General features: G+C 32.6%; 4 protein-coding genes across 5 annotated transcripts in view; 2 read left to right on the top strand and 2 right to left on the bottom strand.

Annotated features, from left to right (window-relative positions):
- LOC119838316 (protein GDAP2 homolog) overlaps nt 1–2,684 on the top strand; it is a 62,735-nt gene extending 60,051 nt beyond the window's left edge. For both annotated transcript variants that reach the window (XM_038364200.1, XM_038364199.1), the window contains exon 12: nt 234–2,684. In XM_038364200.1, coding sequence (XP_038220128.1) covers nt 234–278 — 45 coding nt within the window. In that variant the 3' untranslated portion in view covers nt 279–2,684. The remainder of the gene's footprint in view (nt 1–233) is intronic.
- An 833-nt stretch (nt 2,685–3,517) lies between these two features.
- On the bottom strand, nt 3,518–4,394 carry LOC119838320 (phosphatidylinositol-glycan biosynthesis class F protein). The gene has a single exon (XM_038364207.1). It carries the CDS (start codon nt 4,272–4,274, stop codon nt 3,567–3,569), a length of 708 nt encoding a protein of 235 aa, XP_038220135.1. The 5' UTR covers nt 4,275–4,394; the 3' UTR covers nt 3,518–3,566.
- A 602-nt stretch (nt 4,395–4,996) lies between these two features.
- Nucleotides 4,997–6,872, top strand: LOC119838261 (5-aminolevulinate synthase, erythroid-specific, mitochondrial). Its single transcript, XM_038364110.1, has one exon. It carries the CDS (start codon nt 5,227–5,229, stop codon nt 6,751–6,753), a length of 1,527 nt encoding a protein of 508 aa, XP_038220038.1. The 5' UTR covers nt 4,997–5,226; the 3' UTR covers nt 6,754–6,872.
- LOC119838260 (pre-mRNA-processing factor 17) overlaps nt 6,865–25,885 on the bottom strand; it is a 31,665-nt gene continuing 12,644 nt past the window's right edge. Inside the window, exon 11 of the mRNA XM_038364109.1 lies at nt 6,865–7,061. Within this exon, the coding sequence (XP_038220037.1) occupies nt 6,884–7,061 (178 nt within the window). The 3' untranslated portion in view covers nt 6,865–6,883. The remainder of the gene's footprint in view (nt 7,062–25,885) is intronic.

Raw genomic sequence — 25,885 nt, 5'->3', positions numbered from 1 at the left:
CTTAAAAGATATATTTATTAAAAGATTATATTACTTAGAACATATTATAACAAATTTATGATTTTAAAAATAGAACCAAAACATTCTATAAATATATAAATAAATAATAAAATGTATATAATATTTTATTGTATATATTTTATCATAGTATTATATTTATAGTATATATATTTTATTAAAGTATTTTATTGCTTATCACAGTATGTCCAAAATAATTAATATTTTTATTTCAGATAAACGGTATCCACTACTTCCAGCCGGACACGAACAACACGTAACTCGACGGCGCTGTGGCCTGTGACGTCACCACTATCATCACCGACTGACCAAATTACTACTTCTCTATATTCGTGATTTTTTTCTAAGGATAAATATTGTAGTTCCAGCTGTTAAAAGGCAAAGGTCTGTTCTCAAATAGCCTAGTCAAATGTCAAAGTTCTGTCAAATGTCAAAAAACATTGTACATGTGACGTGACGTCACAAATACTACCGACCAAATTTATATATTATTGATTTTTTTTTATATTATATAGTAGTTCCAGTTGTAAAAAAGAGGTAAAGGTCTATTGAAAAAAAGCTTTGATGAGGAAACTTAAAATTTGTAACTTTTATATTGAAATGGTAGATTGAATTTTTATCTTTGACACAGATTATGCTTTAAATATAGCTCAATACGCTAGAACGATCAAAGCTTGAATTTGAAAGTAAAATGTTTCTAGAAATATACTATGGAAGACGAGTATATTGTACTATTGCGCTCTTATAATAATTTCTTTGATAATTGAAATTATTTTACACGTTAATCGTACAGTATCACTGCCAGTAGTGCATGCAATTTTGAGAACTATAAACTTTTGGTCAGGCGCATTTCGGTGTAGAACTTTGTTTTAAAGTGGAACTCGATTTCATTTTTAGCGTTACATATTAATTACAAAATAAAATGTAATCTTTTTTCGTTAAATAAATGCATCTTTTTTGCAATTATGATAAAGTAGATAAATTTAATTATTTCATTTAATCTTCGTTGTAGTATCGCCATATTAAAATTTTCTTAAAATATCTTTTATTCCGTTAGTTCAGACTCTCTTTTTCGTTTTCATATTTAAGTTTCCAATGATTTTAATGAAAACATTGCAAACGAATTCCACTTTATAATCTGCTATTGTTAAATTAATATAGTATTTAGTGTAAGTGGTGCATTTTTATACTTTAAGCCAATATATGTCATAATAAAGTATTTTGTATTGTTAATCGTGAATGATGTTCGATGCGTGAATCAATTAAGATAACATTAAAGTATTTTTGATATATAACTGAATATAAGTTTTTAAAAACACATTATTATCACCAGTACATATAAAAAAACTAAAAACTAGTCATCGTGAAGATTATTATTTTAGCAAAAGTTTTATAAATGTGTAAACTCTGAAGTTAAAGTTGTTCTAGACAAAGTTTTGCAGTAAATTAAAATTTAAAATATAAAACAAAAGATATACTATCTTAGCAAAAATATTATAAAACAAAAACTTTAAAATGCTTTTAGCATGACCTATATAGATATCATCATCAGCCTTTCATTTTTAGATCCTAATCTGTGAGGTAGGCCTAATGCAGCTATGGCTGTGTAACTATCAGTAATTGTCATAGAACTTTTATATATTTGTGACATGCCATTCTGCTATCATTTTCTTTATTTTTCGCGCCATATTTTATTATTTTTCGAATTCAGTAGAACCAACTTTTTTGTTTGTTCAAAACAATAAACCGAAAAATGTAATATTTGCACGTATCGTACGTAATCACAAAGTTTTTAAATAATCATACCTAAATATATATAAAAAATTAGCAAACACTTTATTTTTGTGTTAAAGGTGCTGATATGAAGATGAGATTTTAGTTTTACGTAATTTAGCGTAAGCAAATAATAAGTGTAAATATTGAAAGTTGTTGAAAGTCCTTCACTGCATTTGCGTAGAAAGTATTGAAGTTAGGGCCGATATTTACTAGATTAAAAACCTATGTCGTAACAAAGTGATGCTTTGAGCAATAATGAAAGTACCAATTTATCGGCCTTAGAATGTGTTTGTTCATATTCCAAACACAACAACACAAAAATTTAACAAAATATTGCAAAATGCAAATAATGCTATGTGCCACAAGTTAATTGGAATATAAAAAAAGTATATTTTTTCAATAAATTTTTGTTGTGTTAACATTTCTTAATGGTTATGCAATAATCGATTTCAACTTTGGCTTTATAAACACATTAATTAATGATATCAGATTGTACAATTTGTAAGTGGATTTAAATAGTTGATAAAATTATGTTAAGTTTGTAACCAAGCTTTAGTACCATTTAAGTGTGAATTCAATTGTTGTTGAATGAATAAAGATACTATGAAACTTTCATGTTAAATATAAATTGTTAATGACATAATTATTGTTAACCTTATATTAATATATCCTGAACGCCAATTAAGATTATTGTTAACTTCTAAATTGAACCACTAGTGCATGCACTGCATTTGGAAAATTAATGGAGAAAACATATTTATATAATGCTACATTGCTAATTTATAGGGATTTAAAATGTGATCAAGATTGGTTAAGTTTCATATTTTATTCATTGTAATGTTAGATAGAACTTGTAAATATTTAACAGACACAAATAAATTGTTAATTTACTATTCATTTGTCTTATTTTCTAAAAAAACAATTGTTGCCCACATTTGATAATACCTTTTGTATAATTTAGTTATGTATTATTTTTTTATATGGAATCAAATAAATCCAATGACTATAATCGACATAATACAGATGGACAACACACAAGATCTTCCCAAAGTTAAGGGCTATGGATCGCCGGGCGGTAAGCGACTATCACCGCCAATAAACATAAGTAGACGTAAGTAGATATACAAATGCATTGCCAGCTTTAAAAAATGAAAAAGCTATAGACAATTGATGAAGAGTAAGAATGAAAGGACTGGTAAAGGTGAGGAAAAGAACAGAATGTCAGATTTTAGCATTGCAAAGATGTGCAATATAACTATAGTCAAATATACCTAACAGTAAATAATTTATAAAAAAAGTGCCATGAGCATATTTTTTAAATTTGTATAATGAATGTCACTTCAAACCAAGAAAGCCATAACTTTGCATGAGCAATATTACATAAATTAGTGACCAATCCTTACATGTAGACAACATAAATAGCTATTATTTCATTTTTTTGTAGAAAACACATGTCCCTTGAAGGGAGCAAATATCTTTCTTTTCAACTGAAATGAAAAAAAAGGATTATCTGTTTGTTTATATTTACAAACTATTCTCCCCTTTTTTGAGTCTCAAACTATCTCTGTACCAAATTTAATCCAAATCCCAATTTATTTCAAGAGGAATTTTTTTTAAGTGGGGTCATAAAATTCCAATTTTATTTGAAATTGCAACAATTATCCTAAATTTTGTGTCTATTGTCTTTTGTGCATATTTTTGCAGCAGATAATAAAAAATAAAACAGTTTTAAATATACAATTTATTAGAAATAAATAAATAGATTGAAGAAACTACTTAGAAACATGTAATTTGTTCATGATGTTAACAAAAAAGTTAAGAAATTTATATTTATTTGCTGCAGACATCATAGTCACTTTTAATACTGTCATTACATTAGCCAGGACATATCCACCAATAGCTCCAAGGTAACAAGGTATAGGCCATTGTTGCCACGGAGTGTTCCAGTCTAATGGTATCACTACAGCGCCAAGCCATGCTCCTCCCACTGTGAGCAAAGCATTGTTGACCAACATTGCCACAATTGTATCTTTAGAAAAACTCTTCACACCAAATAAAAGCTGCACAGCTGTCTCAACTCCAGAGTGTGCCACTAGTGGGAATATTGTTAGCAGCGTGAGTAGCGTCGACAATACCAAAGTTCCCTCATGGTTATCCAGAACTGGTGCTCCAAATAATATAATACCAACGAAGAAACAGAACATAACTCCAAGCAAGAAACCAAAGGTCTTGACGATGTCACTGGCTCTCATTTTGTTTCTACTTCTTTTTGACTGAATATCATTATTTGATGATAAATAGAATGATTTTGCTAATTCTGCTATAAATATTAATACTAGAATATAAAAGGACGATCCCTTTCCCACAGAATAAAGAATTCCTCTATAAGATATCACTGTGACAATACTTGGTAAATAAATGCATGATAACAGGCTTGATATGGTTACTTTTCGCAGTTCCAAATTATTTAAAGAAAACATTTTTATTGCACATAAGTCAGAATTGTAGTGAACTCCAGTGAATTAAATTTTATTTATAATTTCTTGTAAGATATATTTGACAAATTTCAAACTCTAAGCATCAAAGTCAAAAATGTCAATTGCCACAGAAATAAAGAAATAAGATAAACGATTTTGACATATAGAATGAGGAATTATATTTCGAAGTCAGACGTAAAAATATGTAAAAAAATAATACTTTATTGGACTATTACACTGACGATATTAATATTTTCTAATATAAGTTAACTTTTTATCGTTTCTTTCCGCTTCCTATCTATTTTTTGTAGTTTCTTTAATATTCAATATATATTTTAAAACATGCATATGAATCGTATATTAAATTAATCGTACACAAACAATTTTTCATTTTTCTCAAATATTAAGTATACTCTTTTAGAAGTTTTTTTCTCATATTATGGTCCATAAACCTAAAATTAGAAATTGACAGACTACATAATTTGCACAATTGACAAATGTCAAAAACATCTGATCACAAAAATGAATGAAATCTAAAATAATATTTTGGCTATTCATAGTAGATGATGCGTCTTAAAAAAAAAGAATAAATCTTAAAATAATGTGTTGTGTATAAAGTTTATACTTAGGTATGTTCTACATTATAATGAACGTCTATTAATTGAAGTTGATAACTCAGTTGAATTTTTTGTAGCGACAACATTTTAGGTTATGAATCAAAATACAAATTGTACGTGGAGTTGAAGTTTACAATCATTTAGTCAGCCGTAATCGATATGACGACACCGATCTTATAAATGAAGGGTGCAGTGTGTTATACTATCAGTTAAACATCATATCCTCGAACGTTCGGCTACAGTGAGAGCCAACGTTTTACGAAATATCGAGACAAGTGTGCAGAGCATTCACGCTTTGTGTCACAAGTGTTACGAGTGAGTGTCATTGATTACATAAAATGCCCTGTCCATTCATGGGTTCGCTCAATCAAGCTTTCGTACGAAATTATGGCACCGTACTGATGAAACAGTATGGAAACTTTTGCCCGATAATTTCTAGAGGATTCCGCTCTCTAGGTCAAGATGAGACTAAATGTCCATTTATACAGAAAAACAACGCCGTCGTCGCGGACGCTCCCAAGGAGATGACCGAGGACATCGTCGAACGCGCCCGGCCCTACTCCTACGATAAGTTCTTCAACGAACAAATAAGCGCCAAGAAGAGGGATTACTCGTACCGTGTGTTCAGGAAAGTGTCGCGGTTGGCCGCCGACGGTATGTATCCTCAGGCTCTCGAGGGGCTGGACAACCGGCGCGTGACGGTGTGGTGCGCCAACGACTACCTGGGCGCGTCGCGGCACCCGGCCGTGCAGGACGCCGCCGTGTCCGCCATCAAGTCGTACGGCACCGGCGCCGGCGGCACGCGCAACATCGCCGGGAACTCGCAGATGACGGAAAAATTAGAATCTGAAATAGCTAAGCTACACAAGAAACCTGCGGCGCTAATATTTAGCTCCTGCTTCGTCGCCAACGATGCGACGTTGTCTACTCTAGCTAAAATTTTACCTGGTTGTATTGTTTATTCGGATGCAGGCAACCACGCCTCTATGATACAGGGAATAAGAAATAGTAGAGCGCCTAAACATATATTCAGGCACAATGATCCGAAACACCTGAGGGAGCTGCTCTCCCAATCGCCGGAAGGCGTGCCGAAGCTAGTCGTCTTTGAGACTGTCCACTCTATGAGTGGAGCTATTTGTCCTTTAGAAGAAATGTGTAACATAGCCCACGAATACGGAGCGTTGACTTTCGTCGACGAAGTCCACGCTGTAGGTCTATACGGGAAGCACGGGGCCGGGATCGGCGAGGAGAGAGGCAAAGAGCACAAGATAGACATCGTGTCCGGCACGTTGGGGAAGGCCTTCGGCAACGTCGGCGGCTACATCGCCGGCTCCTCCCTGCTCGTGGACACGGTGCGCTCGCTGGCGCCCGGGTTCATCTTCACGACGGCGCTGCCGCCGCCCGTGCTGGCCGGCTCGCTGGCCGCCATCCGGCTGCTGGCCAGCGAGGAGGGGCGCAGCCTGCGCGCCAGGCACCAGGCCATCGTGCGCTACCTGAAGCTGTCGCTGCTGGTGGCGGGGCTGCCGCAGATGCCGTCGGTGAGCCACATCGTGCCGGTGCCCATCGCGGGCGCGCAGGCGGTGGCGCGCGTGGCGGAGTCGCTGATGCGGCGCGGGCACTACGTGCAGGCCATCAACCACCCCACGGTGGCGCGCGGCGCCGAGCGGCTGCGCTTCGCGCCGGGCCCGCACCACACGCCCGACATGATCGACAGCCTCATCACTGCCCTCATCGAATCATTCCACGAGAACAACATTAATTTCAACCAGTTCTTGGTGAACGGGACCTGCCGCGAGTGCAGCATGGAGTACAAGGTCGAAGTGCCCTACGAGGAGCCGTACAAGTATCCCATGATCGCCGCGTAGTTATGTTGCGTTCGGACGAATTGACAGAATGTTGAATATTGTATAGTTTATTTGAGATATATTATTATTTATGGTTCTCGGTTAAATGTTAGGGGAAATAAAACAATGGTGTCGTAAAATGTAGTATTATTTAATCCCAATATTTTATAACGCCGTCCCAGCCCGCGGTGAGCAATCTGCTGGGTTCGTGAGGATGCCAGAGCGATGTTATGCAAACTCCATCGTGAGCTTTCCACTTTTTGTAAAGTTTTGTCGTCTTCCAGTCCCATATGTAGCATTTTCCGTCAGCATCCCCAGACACGAGATAGCTGTAACAGACAAATAACACCAATTAAATTCTAACCAAAATACTAACGTAACATAAAATATAATACTTAAGTTGGTATACTACATTACGAATTACTCAGAGCGTTCGATATTGGAGTTAGTAAACAAATCTAGTATCCCACTATTATATACAAATGAACAGCGGAGGTTGTATAACATTTTACGTAATACTCGTAATATTCTTTCAAAAGTTACAATGAAAGTTAATACACCGAATATTAATTACATATGCAATCTAGAATAATAATCATAAAAATAAAATAAATTTCAAACAAACATAATTGCTAACGGCTACCTCATGTCAATAAAATTATCATACAAGCCGTAATAATTATTCATTATTCCTGATGGCAACTCAATTAACGTCGATAATGGACAACAAAAAAAAAGTTAAAATGTATTTCTAATGATATCTCTACCGTTTCCAATAATAATAATATTATTTTGAACTACGAAACAAGCAAATGCCTGGATTTGTTTTTCTTTCTCAGATTTCAATATGATGATTGATTTATACGTGCGTTTTTGGACTTCAAATATTTATACAAGAATACTATAAATTATTAATGAGTTTGTTGAATAAATCATGCGATATTTAGATGGAAAAGAACCTTTATATCCGTCGCTTATATTTAACTGCCGTTATTGGAGAACATAAGATTCAGGGTTTCTTAATATTGAATACTTGAATAGTGAAGGCTCGATGCCAATCTGAAACGGAATACGCCATAACGCCTCCCTCTTCAATGTATTATGTGATTTCACGCACAATTTTTCTCACATAACATCCTGCTAAATGTACTGCTACGTTTAAAAAATCTTATATGAATGAATCTATAAGTAAATTAAAGAATCGAGTACAAGTAATAGTAGTTGAAGTTTTATTATATTATCTTCCAATGGTGCCATTTAGAATCTAAATTTTAATTTATGAACTCTAACAAATCCTCTAAATTTTCAAACAGGTGCTATGAACATAGCATAAATCATTTTTATTTTTTTCATTAATGACATCTTTATTAGTAAATATGTGTTTGTACATAATGTTGTTTCCATGGAATATTAAAGTTCTCATTATGCATGCTATTATATATTTTTAAGTAGGTTTATCACGTATATTTATATATTATACAAGCATGTAAATAACTTAATGAGAAGATATTCGTTAGCATAACGATTAAAAACAAGCCGGTCTAGTGCGAATCGGGCACGCGACACTAAGAAATAAATGAGCTAAAGAGCAAGCGCAAAAAATATGTTTGCCCATCCAATTTATGACTGTACTACCTGCTGCTTAACCTTGATAGCTTATAATTTTTTTGTTAGCGGCAACTAATACAGTTTACATTATCTCTATAGATTTCAATAGTCTTCCAACTTCCAGGTGAAATACAAATAGACAGAAAGATGGACAGCAAAGTCTTATTATTGATTTTATTTTAAAAGAGCAACTACGGAGTTTCTTGCCGGCTCTTTTTTGTAGAAATTGCTTTCCGAACATGTTCAAACTGTGTAAAATGACGATTCAAAACTACTTATTGAAGTTTAATTGAATAAATAAATGTTTGAGCTTGAAATTATTAGGCTCCCCCTTTACCCTTGGGGTATGGAAGGGAGCTAAATCTACTACTAGTATTTTCTTGTGTTTGGTTTCAAGCGAGTATTATACATTTAGACGTTTCGAACACTTTACAGCGAGCGTGGTCACGGGGAGACTGACGCGATTTATTCATTATATTATTAACGTCGGGTTAATAATATAATGAATAAATCGCGTTTAAAATCCGTTGAAAAGTTTTTAATTTCTAAATCTACTACTACTAATTACTAACTAAACTAAAAAAAAAAACAAAAATCTTGCTAAGTTTGCTATTAAATCATAATAATAGACAAAAACCAATCTAGATCAGTTACGACATAGTCTTAACGAGAAGGAGCATCCAATTAGCTAGTTTAATCCCCGGAATTTGCCATGACTCTGATATAATACTGTGAATATGAGTCAAAATTAACTGGATTACAATATGATAATTAAGGCCAAACATAAGCCCATAAATATCATCCCTTTAGGTTAAACTGCTTAGAATGAGGTGATATACTCCATTAAAAACTACCTCACCTCACGATCTGTTTATGGTAAGGCCAACAACTTTTACAAATGTCCGCTAAAATGAACGATGCAACATTGTTGTGTTGAGGTTTTAAATCTAATTAATGACATTGACAAAACTGATTCTGTTAGGTATAACAGTTCCCATATAAGTTACTAGCATATCGCCCGCGGTTTCTCCCATGGGCTTTCCGGGATATAACCTATCCTATGTCCTTCCTCAGTTCCCAAACTATCTCTGCACAAAAAAACTCTCACAACAAACTCTTCAGCTTCACGAGTATATTTTATGGCAGGTTTATCAATTAGCACCATAACATAGACTAAAAAAATTCAATAAAAATTATATATTCATAACTTTCTAAAATAAAGGTGAAGGAAGAGAGGGAAGAGACTAGCTAGGTCCTAATTGCCACCATCGTGCGAATAAAAATGATTCTCAATATATCTGTGCACATCGTGATTACTTATAAATAAAAAAGGAAATAAAGCTCTATCTCCTCTATATGTTTCAATATATGTAAAATTTTCATATAAATCGGATATAAAAAAAAAAATGTACAAAAATAAAAAAAAACTACACACATTAAATCAACACTATTATCAGTTTAAATAAACATTTACATAACGAGGGACAAACAAAACACCATTAGCAAAACTAAACTATTAAGGAAAAGGGAGTTTAAAAGTGATTGCCGAAAAACCCAAACCCAATCTGTATTGCATTGTAATTTGTCATAAAATACTGGTAAAGGAAAGTGAACCAATAATATCTTCAGCATTGACGTCTCATTTTGAAGAATATTCAAAATACTTTTAATAATTACCACACAACGTTAATAAAATTATGTTTGTGTGTATATTTATTTGGCAGACCCATACATCACGTTACCAAGCAACTACGGACGAACACAAAAGAAATATGTTCTATCATCAGAGAATGTATCTAAATTGGCAACAGCACTATCAATGGCGATATCTTGTTTTTCTCTTTGTGTTTCTACCTAATCAAACGACCTAATGTCTAAGTTTATCGAATTAATAAATAGCCAAATTCGAGTGCCGCCGTGAAAGATTCCGCTTTTATCACGCTTTGCGAAAAACAAAACGCTATCTTGCGCACGATCCGAATGTTATCAATAAAAGCTACATGTTAGGTCACTCGCTGGTGATATCAGGTGAATCGCGAATACATATTATTATAGAAACGTAACACGTGTTGAGCGACAATCACAATGGAACCAAGTCAAGTAAAATAATCTTGATGGATATTCCAACGCAGTCAGGCGATATGCATAACATATTATCTCCCAAATTGACGATATTAGCAAACAATTGATGTTTTCAAACGAAATTACCTTAAAGTTCAGGGGCGTAGCAAACATAAGAACGGGACTTCTGTAGAAGTCTAGTGAGACCAACTAATCGAGACAAAAATTCCTAAGTTACAATATTTCAAGAAAATCGCAACGAGTGATTGATGGTAGAAATATTGCATACAAAGGATACTGGCAGAATATTCAACCAGTGGTAAACCAGTAACGGTCAGTGTTTACATTCACATCTTGTTAGCTTTACTACAGAGTCATCAGACTTATTGCCTACCTAATATTGGTATTGATTGAAAAAAGGAGACTTTTTTTCATAAATTAGCGATTAAAATTAGAACATTAAAAGAGGATTAGCTAACTACCTATGGAGCTTCTAGCCTATTGATCTCGGTAGTACTTAAATACTTTAAATGGATAAGAAATCTTATGTGTAAGAATTTGAATTGTTTTTACATATTTATATTTTTAAAGTGTGCTTGTACTAACCACTGAACTTATGCAGAATCGTTGGAATACAATTTACTACCTTGTTTTTCCATTTATCAATTAATTGATTAATTATACATTTGTAACAAAAAATATTCCAATAGCGAACAATGTAAACTTGCTATGAAGTAATACTTATTAGGAAGAACAAGATAAACCAATGACTCGTCAATCTTCAATGATCGAACGTTAAAAATTTACAATGTAACAGTCAGGTTCACCAGATGTTACGTGCGTACATTTAATTGATATTAGCATAATATACAAGAGATGAGCTATGAAATAAATTTATTTTTCAATTTATCTGCGCATGTGGATGACATCACCACTGCTCAAACGGTGAAGGAAAACATCTTGAGGAAACCGGCATGTCCAAGAATCAAAAGTTGGCCGACATGTGACATCTGCCAACCCGCACTTGGCCAGCGTGATGGATTAAGGCCTGAACTAATAAGAGCCTAATAAAGAACTAATAAGGCCTGAACTGATAAGAATAGGAGGCCTGTGTCCCAGCAGTGGGAACATACATATGGGCTGATAATGATATCTATAGATGATTTTTTTTTCATTTTGATATATGCTTTTATATTTTCGACTTCAATTATTTACTTTATTAGATTATGGGTTGCGATTGTTACCTAGCTTAGATGGTTTGATTTCAACTCCTTTGATCGTTGTAGTCATATTAGGTCCGCATACGTTTATCGATAGTCATTACCGATATACAATCGATTTATCTTTAAAATAGATACTTGGCAATTTAATTTTAATTAGCGATTTTAATGATTATTTAACGTAGTTAAAACTGAAAATACTAATAGGCGAGGCCATTTTACCCTAACGTTACATGTCAACTTATAGTTAACTAATTTTTGTACCTTTATATAATATTTATACCTTTAAAATTATTGCAATAATAATTGAATATGATCGTTACATTCATACGGATGACATTATATAAATAGTTAGTTGGAAATGTAGAGTTCTTAGAAATGTCTAAAGTTATTAAATAACGACCGCTCTGACATCTCTTGTTATAATAACAATGAAACCCGCATACACCCGCATACACGCAAACTTTCATATCACATACAACGTTTTTCGATTTTACCTTAATATCTTTAGTTTTATTGTAGGTACCTTCATAACACGATGCACGACAGAACAACAATATATGTCGTGGCGAACGCGACTTTTTGGGGGATCAGTTAGAGATGCGATACTTGTTAAAACTAATTGTTTAATGCTAATTGTTTTAATTCCAATAAAATCCTAAAAGAAATAAAATTAACAAAAATTCTGTACGTATGCAGGACATTAAGTTATATATACAAAAGACCAAAAAAAAAATCATATTCAACAGCGTGAATGTCACGTGTTAAAAAACGCGACATGACAAAGCAAAAATAAAAAATACGCTCCTTATATCAGTTGCAAACGTGTACAATACGTTTCGAGAATGCAAAACGTAGGATTTCGTGGGCAAAAGCTAGTTATAATACCTTACCTATCGTATATTTGACCACTACTGTCGATCTCAACTGTTACCAGTTGAACAATGGGATAACTTAAGAGTAGGTGTATATCCCTCCCGATTAAAGTCTACTCAAATATTATGATGCAATTAATCAATCAGTAGAAGACACTGCTAGTCATTAGACTACTACTTTTAGTAACAGTTATACTACTGTTAGTACTAACTAACAGTATATTCTTTCTTACTCAGCTAGGCCGAAGCCCCTTACATGACCAATTATAAAATAATCATAAAGCAATAAAAAAAGATGCGAGAGTATTGTCAAAATTGCCTCGTGATTCGCACTTCGAGATATGCTCAATATTAGCAATATAATAAAAATAAAAATAACGTAATCAGACATATACTTAGGCCCTGTTATCGCTTACTATCAGGTGAAACAGTGGTCAATCACTTTAACGATAAAAAAACACTACATACATGTCCATACTAAGATTATAAATGCGTGTGTTTGTTTCTTTGTCCTTCTTACACGTCGGAGAGGAGCGATTTCATGACAGAAATTTTGTATTGGGAGTTAATTCGGAGACTAGAAAGCGGTGCAGCATCACATTTCTATGGGAATTTTCTTTTACTACGCGAGCGAAGCCGCAGGGGAAAAGCTAGTTTGTTTATAAGATAAATAAATACTGCAAGAAGAATGTATTAATTATTTATTTACCTCCAGTTATGGAATATCGTTGTCGTGGATAATAAAAAAAAAACTATGCAATAACAGAGCGCAGAGTCACGTTTCAAAACACATTTTTGAATACATGAATCCATTATACTACCGTAGCAACAGACCATTGGTATTTCGATTAAATCTTACAAAAAAAAACAGCATTTATTATTTGCATAAAACGAGACGCGTGACATATAGAAGACCATAATATTTAAAAATCCATTTCCTATCTTGTTTATATATGTTTATTTTTATTTTACTCAGGTACCTACATAAAACAAAAGATGCCATTATGTTTTTTATATTGCTTTGGACTTCAGTTTCTTGCTTTCAAGTTTTGTTTGAGATAAAATATCAACGAAACTATACCGCCTCTTAGTTGCTTGTTAATTACTTGCACTGATAACAATGAATTAAATAAATTCAACGATACATAATAATGTAAAATTAATTATTTAACTACATTAATTAACATTATAAGTACGTAGCTTAATTGAGCGTTTACATTTTTATCTAAGATATATTAATTTTGCGTAATACAAGTATAATATAATATTTTAATTAAATAAACTGTTCATAGATACAAGTCACCAAAGATTATATAAATATGACTTCAATATGGCTACCCAATATAGGTAGTCTGTGCTTATATATTACATTGGCAGAAGATAAAGTATGTACCAATGATTTTCGCGTCAAATCTAATCACGCGACGCTTCACACTTAGATATAAACAGACGCCAGGTATTTTTACCTACGATTGCTAACATTGGTACATATCATATTATATAATACTACTATTTATATATAGACGAGTACAGATATGTCTGTTACATATGAGCTAAGACTGAGAATGCTAAGACTTGTTTTAGTGGAAGATCAATGTATTTATTTTTATGTACCTATGTTTAGGAAATAAATTAAAAAACGTGACGTTTCTAAAAAAGAAGATGATACGAACAATATAAGCTATATGTTACGATCAATCAAATAGTGTCTATAATAAATAATATAAAAATAAAATAACTCTCAGTTGAACCTCCGAACTATCTCAGACAGTTAAAGATATATTAAAAAAAAATAAGATAGTCAGCAAGGAGTAAAACAAGAAATAACAAATATTGATATACTGGGTGCAGACGACGATTATAGCGTTAAAAATATTTGTGTTGCATGTATATGTAATTTCAAAATGTATCTACGTCGAATCTATAAAACTCTATTCATCAATATAAAAAATATATTAAATTTTCATACAAATTTATTAGTTCATAAATGAAAACAAAATAGATCACCATATTATATATTCATGCAGTAACCTGTGGGAGAGAAGTGTGGCAACTGGCAACAGCTGGAGCAGTGTAATCTTGTACTGCGCAGTGTCGGGTTAGTGTACCTACTTAACTACTTCTACAGGGTGTTTAATGCATGCTGGCAAAATTATTACACATATTCAATTGTTTATTGGCATGTAGGCCAGAACGGCATTATTTAAACGTTGTTAAATTATAGTATTATATCTTCTTCGATATATATGCTATAATATACGTACATATTAAATAACCTTTTTAAAAGATCCGTGGCACAACACTAGTCAAAGCAAAACCGTAACGTGGTAATTTTGCGCAACACCAGCGGACAGCTAACCGGTATTTGTAGGGACGCGCCTGACCGTATTCCCGCCAGTAATTTATCATGTTAAAATATTCAATTCGTAAATATATTGAGCCAGACCGAGACATTAACATAGAGTGAGATAACAATATTCTCAACCAGTAAACTGATGAGTAAGTTTAAAGTATTTAATACACTTATTGAGAACTAGCTGCGCCCAGCGGTTTCACCCGCGTAAGTCCGTATCCCGTAGTAATATTGGGATAAAAAGTTGCCTATATGTTATTCCAGTTGTCCAGCTGTCTATGTACCAAACTTCATTGCAATCGGTTCAGTAGTTTTTGCGTGAAAGGACAACAAACACACACACATCCTTACAAACTTTCGCATTTATAATATTAGCAGGATTATATAACAAGATGTTTCGAATAAACAGATGTATTATCTACAAGTGCTTCATAATAACAAGGATATAATATTCGCCACTTATTGAGAAGTGCACGGTTATCTCAAATATGCGCAAGTCACGAATCGTGACGGGTTTCCTTTCCGTGTCATTACGTAGGGTGAGCCCCATACGAGTTGATGGATATAACTGTTTTCCTGTTCATCGCGACTGTATTTTATATGATTGCCCCGAGTATATTGAAGAAAATCCAACATTATACCAACAATACAATACACACAAATTAACAATATATCACTAATCCTAAAAAAGTTAGCGAGAAATCCACTTCTTTTTACGAAATAATCTACCAAGTAGATGTGTATTCTGTAGTCCCATAACTTCATAAAACATTACGCTTAACACGAGTAAGTTCATTTGTTTTTATAAAAAACATCAGTGTGATCGAATCCAATAGCACACACGAAACTAAATGAGCTTGGATTAACTTTACACAGAATTGGGAAAAGTAAGTCTTTTTATAATACCCCTCAACAATCATCCAGAAGACTTTTTTTTCGTTTGTCTATAAGGAGAACATATAATGAAGTATGTATGTGTAATAAAGAGAAGGAAAATAATGTATTTACAACATATGGTATACATGAAATCTGTTTCAACTAGATTTATCATATTGCCTTCATATTCCTCATGAATAAAGCCTTTGGCAACGATACCTTACCGGTTAATGCAATCAAATGAATACTTAATAGATTCTCTTTAACGAATCGAATCACTCAATAATAAGAAATATATGAAAGTAAATTACAAAGGCAGGAAATGACTTCCGCATAAACTGGTAGCAATGGAGAGCAGACGACTCTTTGAGAATATTAGACTAAACGAGTTTCTTTAACTCAGATATAACAGATGGTATACATCAGCCAAATATTAATAAATAAAAAGTCTATGTGTCCTATGTATATTCGTATGAATTTATATTAAAGCTTGAGAAATATAAAAAATGCCTCTATGAAAGTGAAACGTGTATGCTTCAGAGTTTATATTATGACATGGCTCAATCTTAATAACCTAAAATTTCGTGTCCATCATGCTTAGTTTTCAATATGAAATGAAGTAACTTGTGTTTGATTTTACGCGAGTATTATACATTTAGAAATTAAAAACTTTTTAACGGATTTTAAACGCAATTTATTCATTATATTATTAACCCGACGTTTCGAACACTTTACAGCGAGCGTGGTCACAGGGAGACTGTTTAATTTCTGAAGTAACTTAAAGTTAAAGATATATAACGTTTATATGACTGCGGTGGTACCTAATGATTATACATATAATACTACCCTAGGACTTGTTTTAGTTTTAAACTCAAACCTACTCGTATATAACTAGTTTTCTTTACAATTCTTTATGCGTATGCATGTGCATATTTCAATGCGCATGCACGAGCAAACATTTGTTAACTTTTTATTTATTTTTATTAACACGATCTTTATATTTATGGTGTTAGCAACAAGATTATAAATGGCATTTACCATTATTAATTATTTATAACAATGTTATTGAAATGCGTTCAGAGGATGCAGTTAGCAATAGAATAATAAATAAATTGAATAATCATTTAATCTCAAATACTTATGTTAATTTAATAAGTAGGCAGCTATCACGTTAACGTATAATAATATTGCATATATGCATAGGTAATAAGTTTGAATTTTGACACAAAATTGTATTTTAGTGATTTTATGAAAACATTTAAAATGAATTTGCTAATTGGCAAGAAACAACAAGAACAAAAAGAAAAATCACAAGATATAAGCCGCGAGTATTATACAGTATAGGCTTAAGTATTGTGAATTAATTACATTGTAAATTAATTATTTGACACAAAACATAATCAAATCAAATACCTCACTAACGACATTTAATAACAAACTTCAAGTATTTAACATCATACGTCAAATAATCACAACTTATGATCGTTAAATGAATTGAACTATGTTTGTGACAGATCGCGTTTAAAGACCGTTAAATTTCTAAATGTTGTAGTACTCGCGTCAAACAAGGAATTACTAAGTTAATAGTATCATTCGATTACAAGGATAACGCTAATTTTATAGGAAGATGTTCAATTTGTTTATAACAGAAGTAAAACTTAATACACTTGTGACTGCGACAATTGGTGTTGTTAATAAAAAGATAATAAAGACCAGTATATTGAAGAGAAACCACGAAAAAGTTGAGAACGAAAATAGAGAAAAAAAAACAAATATTTCTATTTAAATTTGGCTCTTTCACGCAAAAACTACTGAACCGATTGCAACGACATTTGGTACGTAGATAGCTGGACAACTCGAATGACATATAGACAACTTTTTATCTTGACAACTTGATATTAATACGGGATACGAACTTACGCGGGTGAAACCGCGGGGCGCAGCTAGTAGCTCTATATTCTTTTTTATACGAAGTTAAAAAACGGGCTATAGAAACACAGAAGAAGACATTCAATGGAACAGTATTTGGCACCTATACCCATTTATCTTCGATACTTAAATTTTACTCTAAATATATGTGACGAAGATCTTTATTTCAATACACTTTTAATCACTAATTAAGGTAAATGCACTTAATGTGGAACGAACTATATTCTAAACTCATTACGGTTACTGAATGACATATTTTGTCATAGTACAAGCAAGTATTTGCAGAATTATCTATTTTTATATGAGAACAACGTACGTACGTAACGTACGCGTCAATCAACAAATGAAATTTTAAATTACTATGAACGTAAATAAAACTAGTATCATGTATTTATAAAGTAACACATCAACAATATCGCTTAAAATTAAGATACTCAATTGTTCAATAGCATATACCGATAATATATGTAACGATATGACATGAATTTTTTATTTTTTTTTTTAATTAGTCCAGACTGACGTCCCTAAAACACCAATTTAAATGAGCTACAAATGAGAGCGTGAAGTTCAAGGTCGACATTATCGAGTAGGTCAACATTTCCCTCGCGTGTATCAGTTATTCCATAACACATGATAACAACTGATGTACTATGCAATACCGGTTAATGCACGCTGTAACAGATAACCAATACTATCCTCCCATTCAGATAAGACATATCTATGATTTAATTTTAATTTGTTTCAGATAAACCCAAGTTATAAATTATAACAATTGAATTATTGAAGTTGCATCGAAATAATAAAAAAATGTGTGAGTGTAAGTATTGCAAATATACATATTATATCGCAATATTATTAATGTTTTATTTTCATAACTCGGTATCATAATTTCATACTTTGTAGCAAGACAAGCGATAGTGTAAAGAATCATTTGATATGAAATAATTTTTAATGAACGGCATTTGTGTAATATGGTTGAGAGCCCCCTAAAAGCACCTTTACCCGATCACGTGCTTGTTATTACAACATTCTTCTGTTATGAGACAGCTAACCCTCAACACTCGTTCACGTGACAGAAACAAAATTGGCCGCATGCGTATAGAAATACTACAGTTTCGTTGTTTTGATTTTAATGCACATTTTTATAATAAGGTTGAAGTCATTTTAGCGAAGGTCTCTCCAACTCGAGACATTTAATCAACTCAATTGAAAACAGAAGTACAGATGGTTTCGCACAAAATATAACATTCTTAAATCCACCGTATGTGCCTAATTAAATGAGCTGGTATTAAACCACGTTAATTAACAGGCGATTTTTCCATTTTCGTCTAACTAATTTGTAAGCCAACCAGATTGGTTAGCTTTTCCTAAAAAGGTTTATTATATTTAACAAATCGCCTTTCAGACTAGACAGACTCAAAGGTCATTTGTGTTTGTTTTACAAGGACACGTTAAACATATACCCTTCGATTCATTCACTTTTATGAATATAGTGAATAAGAGATAATTATATTGTATTCTTTGGAACAGTTGCTTTGCCATTGCTATGTATACAGCATGAAACAATATATTATATACAATTTCGTTATAGGTCTACATATATTTATAGGTAACTAGACGCTCGTCCCGGCTCCGCCCGGATATCAAGATTACTGTTTTATCCCAAGGGAACATTTGAACGGGATAAAAAGTATCCTATCACCCAAGTGAGTTCGTTCATATTTTACATTTATAATATTAGTTATGCATAATGTAATAGTCTGATTGAACAAGGTACTTGTATAAAGCAGTTGTGAACTTCGTCGATGAATTTATATTACAGGTTTATATCATATTGGTGAATCGAAATTAAAAATAAATATCAATTATACGCTCGAGTGTGTTTATTGTTCCTAATTATACGATTATAGAAATTTGGCACACAGCAACGTATTTAATTATAATTTACGTAAATATAATATACAATTGGGTGTTTAAAATATTTGTTGTTATTTTGGGCTGCACTTCAAAGCTTTATTATTTCAGAATGGAGTCATGTTTTGAAGCTAAATATATATAAAAGCACGTATCGGTTTAGGTGTTCCATCTAGATAAATTTACGTTTAACTACAATAATCTTTTATTTAACTACAATAACGCTTTTCATAAAAAAATTTATTACACTCTAGAAAATAACAATTATGACTTACAAAGATATTCAATTGTCTAATTTAAACTTAGTTTAAAAATCTAAACCCGCGATAATACGGTTAAAGACGTGTCGGTACCCTTGCGGGTAGCAAAGTGGCAAATAGCAGAAATCCTCTAGAAGATATTCGGCACTCATTGGAACAAGTACCATGATCTCAGCCTATTTGCCAGCAAATAATTCCAAGTTAGTTGTATTTAGCTCAAGCAACTTTCCCTGCCAATCATTCATCGGGAGCTAAAATTGAACATTTAATTATTTCACTTCCTTTTAGAAATATAGCACTTAATGAACATCCAAATCCAACTCTCGCACATGATTTATATATTAATTAGTGTTATTAAACGCAAGGTTTCGTAGTATTGTGTTAAATTTAGTTCCTGGTAATGTGTTTGCTTTGTGACCTTTTTGTTTGTTATACTTATCTTGTTGTTAATTACGTCCGCCTCTTTAATGAATATTAATGAATGAGCTAGTTATTTATTGTTTTAACTTGGATGCGTATTCAATTCATAAAGGTTAATTCTATTCAACGTGTGGTTCACGACCTCTGGGGGTGCACTAAGGTTCTGGGGAGGTTGAGAGAACTAACTCAATTAAAATATAAACAAATTAAAATAAATCAAATTCTGCCATCTTTGAACTAATTTATTTTTTCGTTCCATGTGGTTTTGAACCCATATATATTTTTCTTGAACTTTTTTCACTCTATTGATTGCAAAATAAGTTTTAATGAACTCATAACGAAAATTTAAAGAATATTTCTCCAACAAACATTTGCTCTTAGAAGTAGAAAAATAGGACTTCCTAAATATGATTACTTACCTACACTCAATTAGGAACTGAAAATTATAAGATAAGATATGTACAATAAAAATAAAGATAAAATAACCCAATCTTACACACCTATAACAAAATTTCGTATTATAATGTGTATAATTATAGTTTAAACTGACGGTCAAAGTCGAAGGATAAAGAATCCAATACAATTGTATGAACGGAGTGCTGGAGGTAAATTCTGATATCTTCTACTTTATTGATATTTAATATTTATAACCTCACATGCATTACCACATTACGATATCAGCCGTCCATAGATTTAAAATGAGTACATAAACATTTAATTTCAACGGGTATAGTCACATAGCTATGTGCTTAGGCGGGTCCCAAGCAATTCCAATCGACCTACCTATAAAAATAATTATATAAATCGACTCGAAAAAAACCCGATACGTAATTGGATACTTGAATATCTAAACAGCAACTGCAATTATAAATAATCGGCCAAGTGCTAGTCGGACTCGCAACACTCAGGGTCTTGTATAAATGCTACATACATTGCAAGTGCAAAAAACAAAATTGGTCAGCCATCCAAATTATGACCGTGTTAACCGATGCTTAACCTTGGTTTTTATTATTTGTTGTTATAGCGGCATCAGAAATATAATAATCTCTGAACAATTTCAACATCGTAATTAACACAGTTCATGAGATACTGACAGCCGGACGGACGGCGCAATCTTAGCATGAGGATTCCATTTACACTTTGAGTACGGAACTCTAATTCTAACCTATGCAACTAATCCGCTCTAATAAATTTTAAACACGATCAGACTCAAAAGTACCTCTAGAATCTTTATAGATTCTGATACTCATTCTCAATGAATACCAAGTAATAAATTCAATCAACTTCCTCTATTTTAACATCTTCTGACAAATTATAATGAGCAATTATATTCATATATTGCGTTTAATACAAACGCTATTTGTGCTTCGATTACTCAAGGTTCGACCGCAGATAATTAATCTAAGTTAGATCCGTCACATTTTTCCACACGAAATGTTAGTTACGGTTCCGCTACACATACTTTTCTGCTTTCAAATTGACCTTGAGTATTTTTCTCAATATTTACATATAGTTAGTTTACTTCAAATTATACTGAAAACTGTTTTATGAAGAGGTTTTTGTTGGCTGTTAGTTGAATCTCGGCTAAATTGTGGTGGACTGCTAGTCTCCTAAAGTGGATGTAAATATCAGTACAAGTATTTCAGTCATTAACTTTTATGAGATTTTTATGTGAATATATCCCCACGGAGCAAAAATTTCTAAACTAAACTCTATGTGTATTGTATAGTTATTTTAAACGGTTGCAAGACTGAAATAAGTGCATAAAAAAAAAATTACGAGCTTCTTTTAGAATGTAGTGTGGCCAAGGAGTTATTAAAGCCTATGCGCACAACCAAGGAATACTCTTAAGAACTGCATATTTTCATTCAGTTTATGATTATCGAATTTATTGTACTCTTATTTAAAAATATTTATATATAAGTATTACTTTTCAAACTTTCGTCGAATTTTGCCAAAAAGAGGTTGCACAATGGACAATTCCAATTAATTGCAGTTGAAAAATATCATTCCTTTTAAAAAAACAACTGCTTGAAATTAAATAATTAAAAGACTGAATGAGCAAAGAATTATTTTAAACGGTACAATACAGTCTACCTACAAACAAATAGAAAATGACGTATATTATGTAAATCAAACGTTGGGTCGCGGGTCCGATATCACGCGGTTCTGGTGTGACCATTTTTAAACGCAATTTACAAAAGTGCTTTTTCATTGTTAATACACTTTTTCTTTTACTTTTAAAAATATGCAATGATTCATTATAGTATTGAATCGCTTAACATTGTAGTATCTATTAGTTATCCAATATCTACATAAAAAATAAAGGATTTCTTCACAAATACCGGTATCCTACTTATCCTACTAATATTATAAATGCGAAAGTTTGTAAGGATGTGTGTGTGGTTGTTGCTCTTTCACGCAAAAACTACTGAACCGATTGCAACGAAATTTGGTACATAGATAGCTGGACAACTGGAATGACGTATAGACCACTTTTTATCTCGATATTAATACGGGATACGAACTTACGCGGGTGAAACCGCGGGGCGCAGCTAATTTTTTTATAATTCAATCGAATTAACAATACCTTTTCTTACGGTATGGTAAAAAAACGCTTCTAAAAAAAACAAAGAAAAAACAACGACATCCGCTAATCACACACAATACACACAATTACGCCACTAATAGGGATAAGATTCGGTCTCAGGCTATAACTCGAGACGAAGAGGAAGTCGTGACGTCACGATTCACGTTGGCCCTGGCATCGATTACGTCACAACAATCTAATGCACAGAAAAAGCTCTATATGCAGGCATTGTAATTTTACATTGAAACGTTTATTGAATTATTATGAAATAATAGCCCATTCATCTGTTGAAGATTTTTAATATTCATATACGCAATTCAACCACAGAATAATACGTACAACGAGCGCGAGGCGGAGGCCTGCTTCAACCACGTAAAACAGTCCATTTCATTCTTGTTTGCAGGTTGCGAATAAAGTTTTGCTACGCTATTGACTTGGTTTAAACCTTCGAAACAATCGCATAATCATGATATTGTAAAATATAAAAAAAAAAACTATGTACCAACCTAAAATGGCATAGCGCTGCAACTCAAAACACAGTTAAACCACAGACTACTAAATACTACGTGATTAAACGAAAATTGGCTTCTTCGAACCGAAGCAACGAGCATAATAATAATATAATTTATGTATTTGTATGTATATTAACATATGTATTTGTAGATACATATTTTTGACGTTGTTTTGTTGTTTAATTGTAGGAAACTAGACGCTATATGATTCACAAAGAGTTGAGCTAAGATATACTTAAATATTTCCTCCCATTTCACGACGAAATTAATAGCGTCTATAAACGTGTATAACATCAATAATTATTGTTAAGTAAGCACAATTTCCCATAAAACAAAAAAGAATCACGTCAAACGATTGCAAAGCCATGGAATTATTGAGAAATAAAACCAATAAATACAAAATACATTCGAATCGTAAACCCCCTTCGTTTTTGGGAACGCCTGTTTATAAAAATACACATTGATAACACAAACGTACTAACATTTGACTTAGTAAATAATAAACACATTTAAAGGCAAAGGTATGTTGGCGAGGTCGCGTGGAGAAAGTCTATGTGACCTCATGTGGTCACGTGATTATGACATGTCGAATAGAACTGTAATGTTTTTAATCTGTGATAATCTGTATGTGTTATCTGTGGTTGATTTAATATTTGATATTTTGGGTTTTATATTATGAATTAACCGATGCTTTATGTTTATTTATCCAGTAAGTGCTAAATAAATAATTATTTATTTACATAAAAACAAATAAGTACGAATTCAATAAAACAAGATGCTCAATGTCTGTTTTATGATCCTTTTATGCATAGCAATAATTTCGAATTATGTCGGCTTCGTGCATTATTCGCATAGAAACATAGTCATAGACCTCCCATCTCGTTACAACTGGGAAGTTAAAAGGATAAACTAGGTTACTAGTACACTACTGGGGCGGAGGCATAATTTCCTATAAATTATGTTTTATTATATGATTGGATTAATGCTTTAATTTCATCTTCTCACGCAAACCAATTAAAATGCAAATATTGAAAAGCTACCAATACCAATGCCTAGGTTAAGGTTTGAGAACTTGATTTCTTATTAGATGTTAATTAATAAACAACGAAATATATTTCCTACCGTTACACAGTACATTCGCAAGTTACTTTAAATAATATTGTGTTGTTCTACGATGTATTATTTTCGAAAATATTTTATGATATTAATATTTTATATTACCACATTTTACTTTGAATTTATATTCGATTTTACATATTTTTCCTAGACATTTTAGAGTCAATACATTAACACAATCGTTTCAGTGTCATTACAATATTTTATAACATCAATCGGATTATTAGGGAATGCAAATTTTCAGTCCATCTGAAGTTAGAACAGAACTAAAGACTTCAAGCAATTTACGTGTGTATATCGTATGCACTTATATTGACTACTCAGTGTCAATTGTCATCGCAATTTCACCCTGACACTTTTATCGACACCCCTCGGAAGTCGCGGCTTGATTGGTGTGTGACTAAAAGCAGACTGTCAATAAAATGAACGATATGAATAAGTATCTTACAATGATGGTCAGAATTACATTGTTTTATAGATGTATAATTTATATCTCGAGTCAACAATTACAATAACTACTAAACTTACTTCAAACAATTAACATATTTGATAGGCGATTGAAAAAGGGAGGCAGATTTTAAGTGGTTAATTTGGTTGAAGTCAGTTTTATGGTTATTTTATCTATTGAGTCGAGAAATAAATGATGAATCTATTCAGCCTTGTTTAATGCCATAGAGTGGATAATCCAAAAAAAATGAGACGATTGACCAATTAAACTGAATAACAGTTTTATGTATTCAATGCACTAATGCAATTTTCATATTATAAGCTCGCGCGAGGTCACCACACGCCTAGCAATAACATTTAGGTCGGAATGCGATATGAGGCCAAGTTTAGTAGTACAAGGATACTGATATTAAGCTACTTGTTTATCCATACACAAAAACGTAAATTTGTACCTGTAAGGCAAAGGGATGGAATTCAGGCTTAGCTTCTGCTAATAGCGTATTTCTATACGATGAGACGAAAGAGAACCGAATCATCACGGCTCCAACGTCAAAACTAATGGGATAGTTTTCTTTTCACAGAAATCATTCTTATCTCTTAATTTAATTGGTTCAACACATTATAAATACTGAATCCGAAACAAGTATCTTTTTTCAGTCAGTTAATCTGTCCCCTCAAATACCAAAGTTGATCGTCCTTTGGTAATGTAAAACTAGCCAGTCAAGTAAACAAGAATTACTTATTATTATAAGAACAAAACGCCTCACTGGCCAACCTTCTATTTTTACTTTTTTTTTAATATCCATATTATTAGGGTAAAAGAAAAAACCCTCTTTTTATTTGCGGACGAACTGTGATATCTTCAAATTCTTGAAATATGACGAAAACCAATGTGATACAGTTAAATAGTTAGATATAGAGCGTAGATTAAGATATTTCCTTTATATCATGAACATTAAGCGCAAAATCTCA

The sequence above is a fragment of the Zerene cesonia genome, unplaced genomic scaffold (assembly GCF_012273895.1).
Source record: "Zerene cesonia ecotype Mississippi unplaced genomic scaffold, Zerene_cesonia_1.1 Zces_u002, whole genome shotgun sequence".
Lineage (NCBI taxonomy): Eukaryota > Metazoa > Arthropoda > Insecta > Lepidoptera > Pieridae > Zerene > Zerene cesonia.
This window is presented reverse-complemented; position numbering and strand designations above follow the sequence as displayed.

Coding starts and splice junctions, on each gene's coding strand:
- LOC119838320 (XM_038364207.1), bottom strand. CDS start 4,274: ATGTTTTCTTTAAATAATTTGGAACTGCGAAAAGTAACCATATCAAGC.
- LOC119838261 (XM_038364110.1), top strand. CDS start 5,227: ATGCCCTGTCCATTCATGGGTTCGCTCAATCAAGCTTTCGTACGAAAT.